The sequence below is a fragment of the Phodopus roborovskii genome, unplaced genomic scaffold, assembly GCF_943737965.1.
Source record: "Phodopus roborovskii unplaced genomic scaffold, PHOROB, whole genome shotgun sequence".
Lineage (NCBI taxonomy): Eukaryota > Metazoa > Chordata > Mammalia > Rodentia > Cricetidae > Phodopus > Phodopus roborovskii.
The window spans coordinates 24419695-24439781 of record NW_026126571.1 but is presented as its reverse complement, the minus strand read 5'-3'; the positions used below and the strand labels follow the sequence as shown (position 1 = coordinate 24439781).

General features: G+C 45.7%; 1 protein-coding gene across 4 annotated transcripts in view; it reads right to left on the bottom strand.

Moving 5' to 3' along the window:
• Osbpl3 (oxysterol binding protein like 3) overlaps positions 1-20087 on the bottom strand; it is a 160028-nt gene that overhangs the window by 41471 nt on the left and 98470 nt on the right. Inside the window, exons 4-13 of one of the 4 annotated variants that reach the window (XM_051202783.1) lie at positions 19478-19594; positions 19276-19329; positions 18419-18532; positions 15691-15855; positions 15107-15230; positions 12924-13027; positions 12626-12718; positions 11679-11835; positions 4880-5010; positions 1879-1986 (exon numbers count right to left, since the gene is read on the bottom strand). In XM_051202783.1, coding sequence (XP_051058740.1) covers positions 1879-1986; positions 4880-5010; positions 11679-11835; positions 12626-12718; positions 12924-13027; positions 15107-15230; positions 15691-15855; positions 18419-18532; positions 19276-19329; positions 19478-19594 — 1167 coding nt within the window. The remainder of the gene's footprint in view (positions 1-1878; positions 1987-4879; positions 5011-11678; positions 11836-12625; positions 12719-12923; positions 13028-15106; positions 15231-15690; positions 15856-18418; positions 18533-19275; positions 19330-19477; positions 19595-20087) is intronic. The other 3 variants (XM_051202784.1, XM_051202785.1, XM_051202786.1) reach the window with 3 other exon arrangements.

The window sequence follows — 20087 nt, the reverse complement described above, 5'->3', positions numbered from 1 at the left end:
TGCAAATGTAATTCATGTGAGAATATTATGTAATATAAAAAGTAAGAATGGCCTAGAAATTAGTGTGCAATTAGAGATACCATTGTGCCTGGCAGCAAGCGACACTCAGTGATGACCAGACATGACAAACACTAGGCTCCGTGTCAGCTAATGTGCACACTTGAAAGGGCCTGGCTGGTGATAGGCTCAGGCCTAAAGTGCCAAGGCCGTCAGGGAGGGTGCAGGGCTGTTCTCCTGGAGTCGTGTGCCTGCAGAGGAATTTTCTCCTCAGCTACCACCATGAATGAGGGTGTGGCTCTGGCCTGGGGCAGTGGTCCTGTTAGCATGCCTGTGCTGCAAACAGGACAGGTGATCTGGGTGTGTTGGCCTCAAATTTCTTCACCCTCAGCTCACACAGAGAAGGGACTGTATGTAGACCAGGCTGGCCTCGAACTCACAGAGATCCATCTGCTTCTGCCTCCCGAGTGCTGGGATATGGGTTTTCTTAAGAGGATGAAGACGATTACAGTGAAGCCTTTACAAATGTATACGCAAGCCCTTTGTTGCTGCCCTGCGTGTGTGTGAGTGTATGGGTGCATGCTGTGTGAGCAGATGTGTGTGTTTACTTATGGGGGGGGGAGACAACTGTGGGCGCCATCCCTTGTGGTTCGGCTCTGTCCACCTTCTTTTCTAAATTTTATGTGGAGGCAGAGGACCACTTTGAGGAACTGGTTCTCTCCTTTTGGGGTCCAGGGATTTAGGTTTCTGGTCTCTGAGGAAAAAGATTTTACCCAATGACATATTTCTCTAGCCTTGTGCCCACCTTTGGAGAGAAGTGAACATGTCTCACTGGCCTGAAACTCACCATGTAGGCTAAGCTGGCTGGCCAGATAGCCCGAGTCACCCAGCTGTCTCTACCTCCCTGCCCTAGGAACACAAGAACGTGCCATCACACCTGTATTTTTAATGTGGGTTCTTAGGAGGGTCCTCAGCATTGTATTAACAGCATTGCATCCCTAGCCTGCTTTCTTGTTTTTGCATTTAAAATCTAACCAGTTTGCTAATGGGAAATTTTATACATCTGAGGTAGACATCTGAATACCTAAGACACTTAAAAACAGCTGTTTTTTACTAACTCATTCTTATTTCTCAAGGATAACACTATGTTTTTCTGAAATTGCTTGTTTTAAACACATTCACAGGACCATTTGGGGCAAAAAAAATCCCAAGCCTTGAGAAAAGATCTCATGTGTGTGTGAGGGGGAGGGGGCGGGGGGGGGGGAAATCTATGGTACGGGTTGAACTAGGGTCCAAAGGCAAATGACCACTAAGCTGTCAAAGTGTATTGCATCTCAATAAATGGCCTTTCTAACGTGTGTTAACTGACAATAGATTTTGACTGTAGTAGTGCAGTCCCTTCCCCCACCCCCCACCCCCTTGAACTATAGAGCTGTGTTCTGAAAGAGGTAAAAACCAAAACAGGAAGAAGGAGGAAGAAGGAACAGTTATGGTGAAGACTACCATGGCTTTAGCGGAGCACAAGAAGCCTGCAAGGAACTAGACACTGGGTCACAGAAACCTCAGTTTCTTCAGAAATGACAAGGAAAAGCACTTGCCTTTCTATAGCTCGCACGCTATAGAAAGGAATGGTACTTACAGGGAATAAAGCATAGGGACACAAAAGCAGGGCTCACTGAAGAATGCGCTGGGTGGCATTGGGCCAGCAAGACTTCGAATCCCAAGAACTCAGCCAGAGCAGAGCTGTGGCAGCAGTCAGGGGAGGCCGGAGCATGGCTGCCGCGCAAGGGGGTGAAGCGGAGAGCTATGCAGCGGGGCAGCGGGTGCTGGGGACAGGTGGCAGTTGCAGAGAACAGTTACCAGAAAAAGAAACCTACCCACCTCTGCCAGGTTGTCCCCCGACTTGGGAACAGCGGGAGGGTCGAGGAGCAGAGTTTCCGCATGGATTCTGCGTAAGCGTTCTTTAAGATCTGTGTTTTGTGCTAGGGCCTGGAATATGTTAAAAATAGCAGGGCTTTATTAGTAAATGGACGGTTCAGGAAAAGCAGCAGAGGATTGGGAACAAGCAAGTTAGGAGCAAGGATCCCTGGGCAGGACACCCTGGCTAGAAGTGTGTCTGGGCTGTCCCCATTGCTCTCCAGCAGAAGGCTGGGAGGTAACAAATGCATCCAGGATGCTCCTTGTTAATCTTATCTTCAGAGGTAGAAAGAGGGTTAGTACAGCTGCAGAAGGAAGCCATAGACAACGCCAGTCAGTGTCTTTTCTTCCTATCATGCTGATTCCTAGATCCTCCTGTCCTTGACAAGATGCCAGTGGATATTACCCAGTATGAGTTAATTATCACACCAGCTGCACTGGACCTTAGAAATATGCTGGTTGACTTACACACTTTTGAGAATACAGTTTGCGCTTCAAAAAATAAACAAGCAACCTTATGGATACACCATGGTGCTGGGTGTGAGCCATGGATGTGAAAGAAACCATCCAAGACCTCTATTTCCTCCCACCTCCCATCTCAACCTGGCTCACAGCAGAAGGAAAATGTGCACTTCCTTCGCTTGACTCTCCTGTACATGACACTGTAGGTCTATCTGTAGGAGGGGCCATGTCTACAGCAAGACAAGGGCTTTGTTTATTTCCTTCCTTATCATCACTGTTGAATGTACAGGACATGGTCTCCCTCAGCACTTGCCTCAGCCTCCCAGGAGCAGCCGGAATTACAAGGCCATCATGCCTGGCTCTCGTTTTACTTTTCAGTGGCCATAGGGGACATAGATTATTCTAAGAACCCTTGAATCATTTAAGAAACTCTGAATAAGAACTAGGGTCATGTAACCACATATTTTAATCCCTTTGAGGCATCACGTCACTGTTAACAGCGGCTAGAATCTTAGCAAAGGATAGAAACTGTAGATATGTATGTGTGTATATATAATTCAGTATTGATACATCCATCGTTATAGTTCTGTGATTATTCTAAAAAGAAGTATTTTGAAGAAACAAGTCTTGGGCTGAACCAGAAATCTAAGCCAGAAAGGAAAGAAATGATCACCGTGTTTTATCTTATGTCTAAACTGTTAAAGTGGGTATGAGTGCATCCCTTAGAAAAGGTGGTGCAAATCTGGCCTGGAAACCATAGCCCAGTGTAGCCAAGCAGATTAGGGAGAAGGCTGGACCTTTGTGGGAAGAAGGGAGAGGGGGACCATGGGAAGGAACTTGAGGGAGCCTCCCGTCGGAGGGACCTTCGAGAAGCATGTCAAGCCACTCAGATGGGGACGATGAGAATGTGTGTGCAGCAAGGAATAAATCAAAGAAAGGGTGGGAGAAGCAAAGTACCAGTCCAGCTGTGCCAGCTGTTTCCCCCAGGTCCAAAAGATCTCTCTTTCTCTCAACCTTAAGAAAGGGACTTAAAAGCCGGGCGTGGTGGTGCATGCCTTTAATTCCAGCACTCAGAAGGCAGAGGCAGGTGGATCTCCATGAGTTCAAGGCTAGCCTGGACTACACAGTGAGTTCCATGACAGCTGGGACTGTTATACAGAGAAACCCTGTCTTGAAAACCCAAAAAATAAATAAACAAATAAAATCTTAAAATGGAGATTCTACATATGGAGTGAGTCAATATTATTTTTAAATTTTTCTTTCAAAAATAGCATATTTGGGCACATGACTATAATTTAAGCGGAGGCAGAACCACATGGCTCCATGAGGCCTAAGCTGGGCTATATGAGATCCGGTGTTAAAACAAAACAAAACAACAACAACAACAATACAAAGATAGCACAGCTGGAATTGCCACTGAATGAAAGGATCTGAGCTGTCTGGAGCAGGTGCTGTGTGCTCCTAGTCAAGGGCCAGCACTAACATTACATTGTAACACTCATTCACAGACACTGACAACATTATTTTTCTCAGTAGCATGACAAATAGAAACCATGAATGGACTTTTTCTCCCTCAGTCCTTATGTTGGGCCCTGGTCACCTGATCCTAAAGTTCATCACTCTCACCTGACCCAAAATACAAGTCAGTAGTGCTTCAGACGGTTACCCCTCTTCTTAAAGCAGAAATTCCAAGGTACAAGGGAAAAGAGCAAATATGTATGCTGTTCCAGAGGTTCTCTGGCTTCTTGATAGAGGTCAAGGTTAAAGTGTCAGATACCTCCAGTTGCCCGGGTGGCACAGGACACAGCATATCAATGGAGCCCAGCCATTCTGAGCAGCAAAGTGAAGCCAAGACATTAACTATGTGTGACAGTGGCTACTGAAACTCATCTGAGGCCATGACTGGTTTCTCTGTTTGAAGATGCAATGACCCTGACAGCCACTCATCTCTCTGAGTCCACGGGAGGAAAAGATAAAGGTTTTATGCTATTTATTCAGATAAAATATCATTCATGTATTTGGAAGAGCATTAAGTAGGATCAGCACTTTGTAGTGGAGATGGAAAATGTGTAAATTGGAAATTTCTTGCTGCCACGTGCTATTTGGTAAGTCAATCTAAACGTATGATGCCTTGGAGCCACAAAATCTCCCAAATGTCAAACTGTGTAAGCATTAACCGACAAATGTCTGCAAGACTCCCACACAAACATACAATAAAAGTTCAGTAGAAACAGAAAAATCAGGTAAAGTGGAAAAAAAAATCAAACTCAGAGAATGGAACATTTAGGAAAATCCTACCTACTATGGTTTGGGATTATTTTGAATGCCTAAATCTGAAGAAAGGTTTGCATATAATTTGGATAATTTGTTTGGTTTTACTCAAGATTCAACTCAACCGTGAAAATCATCAATTTTCAATGCAACCATGGGAATGGGAGGTATTAGTAATTCACAAGGCTGGCTACATTTGTAGACATTTATGAAACAAAGACACAGAACTTACAGATGACAGGGCATGCTTCAGACCGACCACCTGAGCAGATGGGGAGGAGGAGACATCCAGCTCCATCAACTGCTTCAGCTTCTCTCTCTCCGCCGATATGCTATTAAAAGCTGACCTTAAAGCGAAGTAAACTACAAAGATATAATCATTACAAGAAGGAACAAGGAAGAGGCACAATTAAAAACCACATGCAGAAAAGTGTACTTCTTACACACAATTTCAGCAAAGGATTCCGAGTTCGGTAAATACACATTGATTTTTAAAAACACACTGAATGTGTGGGAGTGAATCCTAAGGGAAACTACCGCTCTCGTGACAACATGTAGCAACACAGGTTCCTTGTGCTACCTTTCCTAACCCTGTGTGGGAACCTGAGAGTGGGAGACGCCTATATAGGTGGCAAGGGATGCATGGGAAATTGTGTGGCTCAATTTTGCTGTGGACTTAAACTCCTTGGGAAAATATAATCTATTAGCATCTATGTACACTTGTCAATCCTAAGGCAGGAACAGGGATGACAAGTATCTATTAGGTTCTGATCACATAGGGTAAAGAAACTTCCCAAGGATAAGGGAACGGCTACCTAAAGTACTGATCATAGAGACCACACTAGATATTATCTTTCCATTCTCTTCCATTCCAGTTTGTCACAGGAGGGCAAGAAGGAAGGGACTGAGACAGGCTTCTCCAGTGACCTGGCATTTTATTAAATTTCACAGGCTTGCATTTTCAGAGGTATTGTTATCCAAGAATGGCCTATTCAATAACAGAAACTAAATACCCACTACTGACTTGCTCCCTTCATTTATCAGTGAGAAGGAAAACTGTCCATTGTCTCCATATGCTGTTGCTGGCTGTCTGGGGCACTTAGTGATAGATCCAGAGAATCCTCATAATATCCTAATGCAAACAAGCAATTTGTTCTCTGTCTGTCTGTCTGTCTGTCTGTCTGTCTGCCTGCCTGTCTCTCTCTCTCTCACACACATATGAATTTACAAGCTATGGTGCAGCTTCTAAGACCAGAAGGGAGAGTCCCATTATTTATTCATTCTATGACCTTGGAAAAGTATCTGATGTGCCTGAACCCTAAATGGAGATACTGCTAGCATTTACTTTATAGCCTGTAATAAGGATTAAGTAAGACAATGCATACAAAGTCCTTAACCTAATGCACAAATGCAATACATAATGGATGTTACCAAAGGGATAATGGTCAGATTGACAAAAGAGATGCATGACAGTGAAATTGATGCCTCCGCTCTCTTGGAATCTGGGCAGCAGGGATAGTGCAATACTTAGCTCTATCAGGACAAATGCACACATGCAGACAGTGTACAAATGAGGACTGGCCAGAGCTCGCTGAGCCAGAGCAGCTGCCTTGGGAGGAGGACAACAGGGCACACAGGGACCTCACTGCATTTTATGCCTCTTTAGACATCTCCCCTCCATCCCCCAGGATACCTGCAGCTGTCCTAGTGGATCCCTGGGGGTTCTTCCTTTCCAAGGACACATTTACTCCTCCAGATACCATGAGCATGCACCTGGCTGCTCTGCTTTCCCAGGTCAACGGTTCTGCCTTCCAGATGCTCTGTTGCCAGGAGAGACTTTCCACCAGAGTAGGTGATTCCTGATTATGCTTTTTAAAGGACAGAATGGGCACTATCTGTTTCATAGTATGCAGCTAGGATGGCTAGCAATAGAGCTCACCAACAGGGTACTTGGCCAGCAAGAGCAAAGCTCTGGGCTCAGCCACCAGCTCCCTTACCTTCAGGATAAGGAATATATAACTAAGACTACAGTGGGCATAAATACGCAAAAAAGAAACCTATACAGTCATAGTTCATTGTCAGATTAAAAAACAAACAAACAAACAAAACTCTTCCTCAATCACCTAAAAAGAGGATTAGAAAACCAGATCCCTAAATGCATATGTGGTAACTGTGTGTGTGTGTGTGTGTGTGTGTGTGTGTGTGTGTGTGTGTGTGTGTGTTTTGAAACAGGTTCTTCTGTTCTCACTATATAGCCCAAGTTGACCTCAATGTGACTTCCTCCTGCCTCAGGCTCTCAAATGTTGGGATTACCAGTGTGTTCTACCATACTTGGATGAATTTCTTAAATGGCCCTAGATCCACCCAGAAGATATTAAAGTGGTCACTCTTGGTCAACTTACGATTCATCATTCCCAGAGCAGTGGCTAGATGGCAGGAGACCATAATTACACTGTACAAAGCTGTGTTGGCTCTCCATGGCCTCTGCATTAGCTCCTGCCTTCAGGTCCCTGCCCTGTTTGAGTACCTGTCCTGACTTCCTTCAGTGATGAACAGTGCTATGGAAACATGAGCTGAATAAACCTTTTCCTCCACAACACCCTTTTTGATCATGGTGTTTCATTGTAGCAATAGAAACCATGGCTAAGACAGTGACATTGGCTCACAAAGTTTAGAGGCATTTCCTGTGTCAGGAGTGTCTTCTTACTTATTTATGTCATCCTAAATTTAATACAGACTACAAAGCTTAAAAAAGATATCTGAGTGAGTGCACTGCACCTGTGGATACATTATCATAAAGACGTTGAGATACACAGAGCTACAGAGAATCTCAAAAATCATCCAAGCCTCCCACGCCAGAGCATGGCCCATCCTTTCCAGACCTCAACCCTTTAGCCCATGCTACTCAAGCCCCATGAGCAGTCACAATGCTCTGAGACCAGCTGCAGCTATGCAATGCTTGCCTCAGTCTCTTTACATTATCCAACACGGCTGCTTGCCTTCACGGGGAAGTCAAATATCAGAAGGTAGTTGCAGAATCTGCTCTAAAGTCTCTTCCATGCCCTTGCTGGACTAGGACACTGGAACACAGGTTGGGCTCTTTTGGGGAGAGGGATTCAGGATCTTGCCAGGTTGGCCTAGTCTGAATCCCACAGTCCTCCTGCCTCATTCTCCCAAGCCCTGGGATTACAGGCATACACTGCTATCCACGCCTGACCCCCAGGAGACACTTCTGACTGTCAGAGCCCTTCAGCTCCAGCTGCAGAACAGACACTGTAGGTTTTGCTCTGTTGACTCGTGGCCCTCCCTTTCCCCTTGCTTTGGGCTCCCATTGCTACATCAGGTGGGAGAGGCTCTGAGAGCTTTCCACTGGGAAGCCATACACAGACCATGATCTGGAGCTCTCCTCTGCCCATGCTCCTTCCTTAGCATTTTCTTCAGTTCAGGAGGGACCACAGTTACCAACAGCACCAACACTATGTAATACACCAAAGATCATGTGGAGTAAGGCAAATGAGATTTCAGCTCAGTCCCTAATGCTTTGCTATGGTTTAGACTTTGGAGGAATCATCAGTTTCCTAACGTAAATGGACTGAATATGTGGGAAATGCTGGCATCTATGGAGCTCTAAGGAAGCAACGAGAAAGCACTTGAGACCACAGGACCCAACACAGTAGGATTCTGTTTGTCTTTCCTTTAATTCTTGCATGTGTATGTGTGCAGGGTGTGTGTGTGTGTGTGTGTGTGTGTGTGTGTGTGTGTGTGTGTGTGTGTGTGCGCGGCATCCTTTTCTGCCTTTTTTTCTTTCTTTTTCAAGGGGGCACAAGGGCAGGGTCTCTCCATGTGCCTGGAGTCTGGGTTTGTTTTCTCTGGGGTCTTTCCTGCTGGTTTGGAAGCCAGCGAAGCCAGGGAGCCTCCTGATGCCCAGCATCGATGTGGCTCTGACCCCCAGGGTCTGTGTGGTGCTGGGATCTGAAACCTTGTGCTTCTGCAGTGAACACACTTTACCGTGGAGTGAGCCATCTCTCCAGACCTTCTCTCTTTCCAATGGGAACCATGAGAGTTACCTTCCAAAGAGTAACATTCCTACACTCTCTGGGACAATTTGATGACCTTTAATCTGCCTCCTTAAGTTTCAACTCTTACATGGTTCCCATAGCTGTAAAACATTTTCTAATCCCTACCCATCTGAACTGATTTAGATACAGATACATTAGTGAATTTTGCTACATGACCCTACTTTTTACTGAGCATGTACATGAACCTAACTGCTCAACAAACTTAGAGTGAATGTTAACTGTGAACAAAGCTCAAATCACCCTTCCCTCAGGTCATGAAAATCTCTGTCACCATTGTGACATATGTGACTTTTCCTTCAGGGATTCCAGAGGTTTTCTCTCATCAGTAGCATTCCAGGAAGCCTGTTTCTCTTCCATACCAGCAAATAGATGTCTCCTTCTGTGGTGGTGTAAATGAGAAATGGTTCATCTATTTGAAAGTTTGGTTCCCAATCGGTGGACCTTAGGAAAGATTAGGAGGCAGGGAGCTTGCTGAGGGGGTGTGGCCTATCACTGGGGTGGGGGGTGGCAATGTACTGCTCTTTGCTGGGTGATAGTGGATAAGATGTTAAGCTCTCAGCTACTGCTCCTGCTTGTCTGCTGCCATGGTCATGGATCAATGGGGGAATTGCACAAATAACACTCAAAACCACAGCTTAACAAAGCTGACGGCTTTCCTTGCTGCAGGCTCTTTCAGAGATACCCCAACCTACAGTTCCACACGCAAAATCAAGACAGCAACAGTCGGCAGCATTTCCCAGGCGTTTTTAATCACACAATTGCTTTTTACTTTTACCCATCTTGTGCATTAAGAATCCCATAAAATACATTTTGAGAAATGTAAAAGCTAATATATGCATCAAAAATTGTGATTTTTAAGGGTATTCGTTCTCCTTGCTTATAGTGTGTTGGCATATACAAAGCCAGAAATATGAACCACATAGAACATCTCAATGCATGCCTACAAATGGATGTACAGAAGAACTTTTACATCCGGGATGCATCTCTGCTGGCTGCCTATCATGTGATCTATAAAAGCATAAGAGATGTTTTGTGCCATGTTGAATGGTACACAGGTTGCATGACATACATGGAATTCTTGACTTTAGTTCAATTGCTACAAAGTAACAGTCAAGAGACCCCTGATGCAGTCAAAGGATTAAAGACGGTATCTGTAACCAATCAAAATCACACAGGGAGAAAGGCCACCATAGCTGAGTCTGAATGTACAGATAAATGAAAGGTCACAAGGTGCTAGCTAGGACTCGGGGCAAATCTGTGTGTGGTCTTTGTTCCATGAGGGCCTTCTAGTGATACAAAAGAGGTGAGAGGGGTCTGAACACATGCAAGCAGAATTGAAAGACATGGGAAGAGAACAGAGCTGGCTAGGCTCCTATAAACCCAAGGGACTCTGGCTGGGCTGAACAGTGCCTGCCCTGTTCCTGGAGCACAAACCTTGACCTCAGTGACATAAATGGCAACTCTGCGGCCTGCTGGTTTCACAAAGACCCCACAGCACAGCTGGTGTGGGGGAGATTACAGACTTGCAAGGACAGGGAGACCACTGCAGGGCCTCCATAGAATTAAATAGGCAGTTTGTGTCATAAAACTGGTTTAAAGATGCCTCCTCCCACAAATCCTAAAATGTCCCCATTGCAAGGACCTTCTAAAGAATGCCCATGAGGCACCTGAAGAGCTGGGAAGGGCCAGCCAGGCAATGCCTCTGCTCCCACAGACATGGGTGTCCTGCTGGACACAGAGAGATGCACATGGTGGCCAGCAAAGGAGTCCGAGGGAGGAGCCTGTCACAAGCATGATGCAGTTGCCCTATAACCCATCTCGTGACCAAATGGATTTCAGATTTGCTTTATATATATATATATATATATATATATATATATATATATATATATATCTATATCAGGGAATATTCTCTGAAGGAATCAATAATAATAAGTGGAAGAAAAGGTCTGGAGCAAAGAGAGGAAGGCACTAGTGGGAATGTTTTAATCCATCTTCACTTTAACAATAACAGTCATTTGAAACACTGGCAGAGGGAGCCAGCTAGCACTTAGAACTTCAGTTTCTGCCACTAAATAATGCTCTGCACAGTCTAGATATTTTAGTGTACTCACATATGCCAGGAATATTAAATATTTCTAAAAAATGACACCTATATACACTGTTTTATAACTTTATTAACTTTGTAACAGGATATTGTAGGCATTTTTGTTTTGTTTTGTTTTTAAACATTTGTTCTCCCATCTTTACAGACAACAAGTGGATCCTGGCCTGGACCAGGCTGTAATTCAGCCTCAGGCTTGTTGTCATGTGACCCTTAGGTAGCTTTGCTAACCTCTGGTTCCCAAGTAGATGGTGAAGACTTCATCCCCTACCCAAGTTTCTGCTAGAATGAAATGAAATGGTACATCTAAAACTTTCAGCAAACTCCTGACATGACACCTAGGTGCTCGGTGTGAGATGCTATCACTATGCTAAATAACCCATTATATGATTACGTTACATTAAAAGTCCAATCCCCTCTTGTCAGACATGGGTTAGTTTTAGTCTGGCATTCTACCCACCGAGCCATATACACACACACAGTCATGGTTATTTGTAATTCTTACTTTGAAATTGTTGTGGACTCGAAGGAGTTGGCAAGCAGTATAGAAGTGCCCTGTGACCTGTACTCAGTTCCTCCCCATGGTGACATTCTACTTACTAACAATGTAAACCCAGGGCAGAGAAGTTAGGGTAACAGAGTGTACTCACATTTCTTCACTGACATGCACTCAGTTGTACATATGTGTATGGAAATTTGGGGTAACCTAGATCTGTGTTCCAGGGCCACGGTCACTCAAAATTGGCTTCAGAATAAACTGTCTATTATTCTCTTAAAGATGATAGCTATAGTTTTGTGTTAACAGACATTTCCATCGAATATGTTAGGAAGAAGGAAAACTCATTTACCTTTGTGGGCGACATGGCACAGGTCCTCCTGCATCTTGGAGAACTCGGACGAGGCTTCAGAACCATCCGAGTAACACTTCTCTTCACCAAGGTCCAGTGTTGACAAATTAGGATTGGAAGAGTGTAGTCTCACTGGGCCAGAAAAAGGTTTAGGGACCTAAAGAGACAGCAAAGGGTGGGTTTCTATTCAGACCAGAGCCTCCACGACTGGAGCTGATTAAGAAGGTATCTTAGTGGTACATCTTCCCACCAAGGGATGACTTCGAAGAAAACTGAGTAAAACCCAGGAAGATGTTCTCCTATAAATTACAAATGGGCAGAAAATAACATGCTGTCTCAGGAATGATGAGAGATTTAGCATCATGGGCTGCAATGTCACCACACAACTAGACTGTCAGAGAAAATCAGTTCCTGGATGGTTTTCTTTGCTTGCACCTGAGCTTCTAGAAAATAAACCCTTGGTTCACATTTGCACATGCAATGTTCTTCACTCTGAAAACATCTAAGTTCGGCCCTGGGGGTGTTGCTAAGAGTCTGAAGAAAAGTGGCAAAAGGCTTGCAGGACACAGGCTCAGGCTGTGGACCCCAAGAGAAGTAGGCCCATCTGAGGGATGATAGTAACAAAGGTAAGTCAGGGTATCGGGCCACAGCAGCCACCAGGCAAGGCACACAATAGAGCAGGGAGCATCATAGACAAGCTAGATGTTAAAGAAGGAAAGGCCCCAAATCCTCACGACAGGGCAGTCCCTCCAATGCCAAGCCATTGTCCACCAGGAAAATTCCTCCTGCCCTAGTGTCCTCACGGCCTTATCCCCGTAACCAGAGGGTCTCAGTAACAGGAGTTGACTCTCCTCACACGGGATAGACATCAACCCCCGAACTTTCACTTTCCTGCCCTGTTTGAGTCACCGAGAGGAAAGCGAGCCTGGTGGAGAAGCAAAGGTTACCTGCAGCGTTCCTTTAGCATCTTTGCCAATAGCTCTGGACCGCCACCTCCTGTGTGATCGCTTTTCCTTTTTGGGACTTTCAAAAGCTCCACCCTTCATTTCAAAACAGGAAAGAGAGTACAGACAGTAAGGTCCACCAAAACTGCAGAGACGAATGCACAGGGAAGGGACCAAAGCCATCCCACTGAGTTTGGCTAAAGCAACTAACTGGACGGACAGCATCCCACTGTTAGTCAAATGCAGGGGATAAGAGAGGAAGTAGAAGACGGAAGGTGAACAGAAGAATGGGTAAGCCAACCTGGATGGCGTTGATGGCTGGTGCTGAGTATGTCCGATGCAGGACGTCCATGCTTTGTAAGAGTTGACTCATTTCCAGCAGATAGGTGTGGCAATGTGCCAGGTCTGTGGGAGGAAGGGTAGATGTTCACAAGGGTAGATGTTTCCATATCTGATTTTCCCCACACAAGAAAGGCCATAGATGATAGTGGTTTATGACCTGGCTCTAGGCTCCTTGACTTAAATCCACTTGATAAACTGTGACACAAGGTCTCTGTGCCTCAGTTCTCTCATATGGGAAATGGGAATAATTACACATGTAGCCATAGTGCTGGAAGTTAAATGATTTGATAGGTGCAGAATGCTCAGCAATGGCCTATAGCAGCAACTGAAAACAGCAGCCACTCCCACACTCCAGCAACAGCATCCCTAACTCAGGACAACAGTGAACCATGGCAGATGGGCCTCAGACGACAGGAGAGTATGGCCAGACTAGACCCTAGTCGCTCACTCAAGAAACGTCCACTCCACAGCTAGCTATGCACTGGATACACACAGTGCTTCTACTGAGCTGGAGACACATATGAGTCAACATCATAGCTCTCAGTCTCCTGATGCACAGAACCCCGTGGCATGCTTGTGGCCCCAGCTTATGATTCATACCATTGGGAATTGGTATTTTTAATAGACCCAGGCCAGCCTGCTGATGCTGGTCCAGGAACAATACTCTGGGGACCATTTTGCCAGGGCTAGTTCATGGAGCTAGTGAGTGATAGGTATGGGAGGGGCAAGAACTTCATGCTCAGAGGGAACCACATCTCATGGAACACACAGAAGGCTGCTGCTAGAAACTTTCTCTAATAGTGTCTCTAAATCAAGAGTATACTTTAAAAACTGTGTGAGTGTGTGCGCATGAGCACATGTGTATTTGTGCACACATGTGTGCACGTGTGTGTATAGGCCAAAGGTCAACCTCTGGTCTTCATCAAGAACTAAATCAACTTTGTTTTTCAAAAAAACATCTCTCACTGCGCACTCTTCCCAAGTAGTCTAAGCTTGCTTAGCCCTGGGATCCATATATGCCCAGCTCCCCAGGCCTGGAATTATAAGTACACACTGCCATATCTGACTTTGTTTGTGGGTTCTGGGTGCCAAACCCAGACTCTCAAGCTTGCATGGCAAATACTCTAAGGACTGAACTCTCTCTCTCTCTCTCTTTTCTCTTCTCTCTTTCTCTCTCTCTCTCTCTCTTCTCTTCTCTCTCTCTCCAGCTCTTAACTTAATTTTTTAATTCAAGAATTTTAAATTCCACTTGCTCCAGGCCTAACCTTAGACAATTAAATCCGAACTCTATTCCATTAGAAATCTCAGTCTGGTTCCCTGGATGAGTTTTAGCTGACTGGGGTTGAGAACACTGAGTTGCCTTGTGATCAATCCTTCCTCCTGGTCAGTGTCACTCAAGGGCCATTGGGAACAGGGTCATCAGAGCTGCACCCCAGACTAATTTAAACAGGACATTTGGGACAGAGGCATAGGCATAGGCGTGGCACGTCCCTCCCCTGCACGTTAAAGGGTCCAGGTGGCTCAGCAGGTAGATTAAGAGGGTATACTGCTCTTCTAAGGGACCAGACTTCAGCCTCACTGAGCAGCTCACAAACCTCTGCATCTCCAGTTCCAGGGGGTCTGATGCCCTCTTCTGGCCTCTGTGGGTATCTGCACTCACATGCACATACCCCCCCTCCTGCCAACCCAAATACACATAATTAAAAATAAAATCAAATCTTTAAAAACTCTCCCCGTGATTCAAGTGTACAGCCATGGTGAAGAATGCTTAACTGGCCACTTGCGCTTCCTCAGTGGGCACTGACTCTTCATCTTGGGTGGGCAGCAGAGGCATTTTTAGCATTTAAAAACCATGAGTGGGCTGACAGTCCCCACCCATGGAGACATGACGTATGGCCACAGGAGGAATTCATGCACCCGTCCCAGGGCTAGACCAGGAAGTGTGTGTGCATCCAGCTGAAGACACTAAGCTCTTTGGAGAGAGCATGCTGACTAATGATGATGAGACCTTCATTAGCAAAGTGAGGGATGGAATGCAGATGAGTGGTGACAGTAGGGACACAAACACACGTGAAGGCAATGCCAAGCCCACAGCACCTCAGAGCCATGACAGACAGGGAGAGAAGAGTCAAACTGCTCTACCTTTTGAGCATTTTTCCATGTCCTCTGAAGACTGTAGCCAGAATGGAACGCGTGCGTCACCAGCACAAGAAAATGACAAATTGCTTCCAGTTTGGAATGAATTTTGCTTTGATAGACTGCTACGCTGCTCGCGGATGACAAAAGCAGGTTAGAATTCAAAACAGATTGTGCCAGGGACAGCTTCTAAGGGGAAGGACAGCAGGGTGATTTGGGAAGAACCTTCTAGCAAAGGCCCCTAGAGACTAATACTTCCATCTGTCACCCAGCTAAGGCACACCATGCTCCACGGCCTTGGGTGACAGCCCTGTGTGGCTGTACCCATGCTTAATTAGCTGCATCCAACAGGCAGGTTGGAAAACCAAAAGCAGTGTGGTTGGGAGAGGGCCCAAGCCTTAAGAATCTTCTTACCTGAGCTCCCCAACTTAATTCATGCTCGTTATATCCTGGGTCAGACTCACTGCTCAAGAGACTAATTAAATACCACCCCAACTTACCCTGCTCCACCCACGCACCTGCCCTCAGACTCACTCCCAGAATGGGCCCCTCTGTTCCCCCAGACTCATTCCTGGCAGCCCAATCTTTACCTTCCTACTGGAAATGGCATCGAACACTGGGGCAGAGTCTGTGACAGTGGACCCTGGGAAAAAGTGACTGACATCACGAGGGAACATGGCGATCTCATTCTGCCGGTACATTCTGTGGTGTCGGAGCTTGGACACCCACTCATCAAAGACTTCATCGGACTTCACCTACAGGGTGTTAAGTTGAGAGATGCTAAAAGGATCAATTATTCATCACAATGAGGCCACCCCTGACCCGCTCTTTTGGAGATGGCACACTTGAAAAAGAAGAAATCGAATTACTGCCTTGGTTTACATTTATGTGGTTTTGGAGACTGATTGAGGAAGAGGTGTCTTCATAGCACACATATTAGTGTTTCCTTTGCAACATTCCAACTGTCATGCAACTTTTAAGATTGCAAAGAGGGCCGGTTTTATTAAACAACAACAACTACAAAAAAACTAAACCTCATATTTGTCTCTTAAAACATTCTCAAGTTCTCAAGCCTGAGTGTATTGTGTGCATAAGAGATATTCATAACTTTAAAGTGCAAAGTGAGATAAAGGAGAGGATGTAGACTCATAAAGCTGTAATTTAAAGTAACCCAAAAGATGTGTGTTGGGTCAGTGGCCCTCCAGGCCAGTGCTGGCACAATCGTGCCTAGGGCTGCGGCTGGGAAGGAAGGAAGGTGTGCAGACGGACTGCTGAGGCAGCAGCAGGGACACACAGAAACTGTGTTGCTTAGAGGTACCTGAGGATGGAGGCTCCTCCTTAGCGCCCGGCTATAGAAAGCCACAGCACAGACAGACACACATCGATTTGTCTCCTCTGCATTGTGAGCCCCTGAATGGATTCCATTCTTTCACTGATCTACTCCCAAGAGCTCTGGAAAGCCAGTGCCGGAAGTGTCCATCTTGACTCATCTTTTATTGGTTAGACAAGGAGAGGAACTAACCACACACAGTTCAATCACAGGCCCCACAGCAATTACAGGACTGAGGCTGGGTGGGTTCTTAACTGCTCTTCTGCCTGGACTCCTCAGGTATGAAATGAGAGAGAGAATCAAGCCAGATGTAGTGGTGAATGCCTTTAATCTCAGCACTCAAGAGGTTTGTGAGTTCAAGGCCAGCCTGGGCATGCGGGGGTGGGGGGTGGGGGGCGCGGTTAATAAGATAAAGAGGGGGTAGGGAAACTGAGGCTACAAGGCCTACACTACACGTCAGAGCTGACACTCAGGAATGAATGAGAAAACTTACAGAGAATCACTCTGACTCATGGTATCAAGTCCAATTCTAAGTCTTTGAAAAGTAGACAGCTCTTTCTGCTAACAAGAACTGCAGCTGAGCAAGCATTGTGAAAACATAAGAAGAGTCATGGGACTAAATCGGGAAAACAGCGCCAACTCTTCCGGAAGAGATTAACCACTGAGAGCAGGCAGGGGAATGGCACGTTCTCTTAAGTATTTTATGTTAGAGGGTTTCCCTCCTTTACTTTGCCATAGTTATTTCCCCTGGGAGATTTTCTCTTTCAGGAGACACTCGGAAATACTTGGAGACAGTGTGGATTGTAACTACCAGAGAAGAGAAGCCATTGGCATCCGGTGGTAAAGGCTTAACCGTAACACCTGGGTCAGTCCCGCAACAAAGCCTCATCAGCCCAGTGCCAGCTGTACACTCTGAACCAGCGCAGAGTGCAGGGTCAGGTTAGGAGACCCACGCTCCAGAGACAGGGACAGGTCAGAACCCTGGTTCTCCCAACTTTTGGCCCCATTCTCTAAACATCAAGCAACCCGCCTAAGCAATTCTCAATTTATCTCCAACATCCAGGCACTGCCTAATAATTATAAACAGTAATTAAGCTTACTAAACTTACTGTCCCCTAAGGAATTAGGCCAAACATTACAAACCTTATGTACAAAGCCCTGTCAATGAGCACTGGACCACTTTTTTTTTTCTTTTGGTAAGGTAACAACACACAAACAAACAAAACACCCATATTTTAAAAAAAAAAAAATTAGATGATTGGTCAAAGTTAAATGGCTAGTAAGCAATCGGGTACAAACCGATGTTGCCTTGGGGCTCCAGTGTCATGCTTTTATGACATCACCCACATTCAGGAGAAAGACAGACAAGTGGGTAAGAAGTTTTCAGACTAAGATTTGCAAGCTCCTATTTTGGGGGAAAAAATTGATGTTTCACTACAATATATGGATTTTAACAAAGTCTTTATAAAACTGGCTAAAGTCATGTCAGGGCTCCACACAGTAAATATTATACTCCAGGGAACATATTTCCATCTAGGGTAAATGGTTCTATATATGCTAAAGGCACACAGCCTGGGGGAGGGCCCCCCCAGGCTATTGATTACTTTTTCTGGGAAGAGTGGAACATTTGAGGAATGTTAACTCTTCAAGCAGTGTGAGAGATAGCCCTGTATAACCAAGGAAAAACTAGCCCAACCTAACATCAATAGCATCCCTTAGGGACACTTTAGTGACGAAGACTGCCCACAAGATATCCCAAAGGCATCACCAGTAGGGTGGTAGTGGACAATCCCATCGCAGTAGAAAGTCCTCTACACAGCCAAGCTGGGAGAGCTGAGCCTGCAGCCTTGTCTCTTCGGGAAGCTGAAGCTGGAGACTATTAGAGCCCAGGAGTTTGAAGTCAGAGTGGACAAGATAGCAAGACTCTACTTCAGACAACTCCATAACCAACAGCTGCACAGTACAAGCGGTCCTGGCTGAGGCCTCACCTTCAGGTGGTAGATGTGCTCCTCAGTGTCAAGGTCGATACACTTGGATGACTTCTTCACAGACATCACCGAAAGTCCCACATCAATGCAGCCATGCGGCTTCTCTCTCTCAATCTACAGAGCATGGAAAGGGCTATTTGGGAGTCACAGCAGACAAGGTGGTTGTAACACCCTCCCTGATCCCCTCCCACCTCAGCTTGTATGTCTACCACGACTGATGGAGCCCTCTGTGCAGTGTTCTTTCTCCGCAAGGGAAAAGCACGCGCCTCACTTCACTCAAGACGAGGCTGGAGTGCACAAGCTAGGTTATGAGCTTTCACAGTCAGGATGCATGGAAGTGAGAAAAATCCCCAGGAGGTGACTCCAAGGCAATGTAGGAGCCGCTTCCGTTCCCTGGATTAGTGTCTGTTAGACAAGTTCATTCGTAACTGACTTAAAAGGAAGAGGGAAAGAGGCGAGAAGCGCCCCATGAGAGAGGCCTGTGGTCACTCAGAACCTTCCAGGACAACCTCCTAGGTTTAACTCCAAGAGGAGGTCCACCCTAACCGTGGCTTTCTCCATCAAGCTCCCCAGTTACCATTAAGGGTGGGAAGGACACTTGTCACATGCTCTGTTCCTGTAATTAGCTAAAACCAGAGCAGGCCTATGGTACCCAGTATGTTGCCCTGCATCTTTTCCAGGTGGAGAATGGACCCTACCTAGATCCAGAGCTAAGACAGCAGGGGTCAGGGTATGTGGAAAGGGGCCTCTGTGCCACCTGGAAAAACTATTACCCACAGAGCACTGTGGCTCTGGGCTGACCTCAAGCATCCATGCACACTTCTGCAATAGCAAGCTGGGCCAGGAAGAAGACTTACATCAGTTTGGCTCTTGGCATATTTCAAGATTCCTTTGTCCAGGTAGAAGAATCTCTGTGGGAAGCAAACAGAATTTAGCAAGATGTACATGCTAACATCCTTCCTCGTCTCCAACTTCAAACAGAATATAAGCTCTCAGAACTTGGTCCTGAGTGGGATAGAGTGCGTGCCCATGAAAGAGCAGCCAACACTGATATCTTACCTTGTGCCAGCCTTTTAAGGGCCACTTCCTCTTTTTCAGCAAAAATCCTTTCTGCACAGGCGGCTCCTGGGTGTAAGTCATGTCCCCCCTCAATCCTTCCACCACTTCCCAGCTGTCCTGTTCCAATGAAAGAGTACAAGCTAAATGCCACTCTTTTACGAGATAGTAACACGAAGCAGCAAGCTGCTGGAAAGCCATCCAAGAGGGAGAGCCTGGCTAGGCTTGATAGGAAGAAATTTAAATTTAATACCCATACATTCCTCGGACTTTATAGATTCAATGCTATAGTTTAGTGGCATCAATTTTTTAAGCTTTTTTTTTTTCTTTGAAGGACCGTTTCTCTTTTTTTCAGTCTGTGAACCTTTACAGCACAGTTAAAGGGGAAGATCTTACTATAAATTCTATTTTTGTTCCCCTTGATGTCATCATGCAGTGACCAACCATCAGACATCAGACTGACTGTTAATCGAAAGCTACAGACGGCAGGATGGAAGTGTGTGTGGTTGAAAAGTAGGGCTGGGGAGAAGGCTCAGCAGTTAAGAGCACTTGCTGCTCTGCCAGAGGACTTGAGTTCAGCTTCCAGCACCCACTTCAGGCAGCTAACAACTGC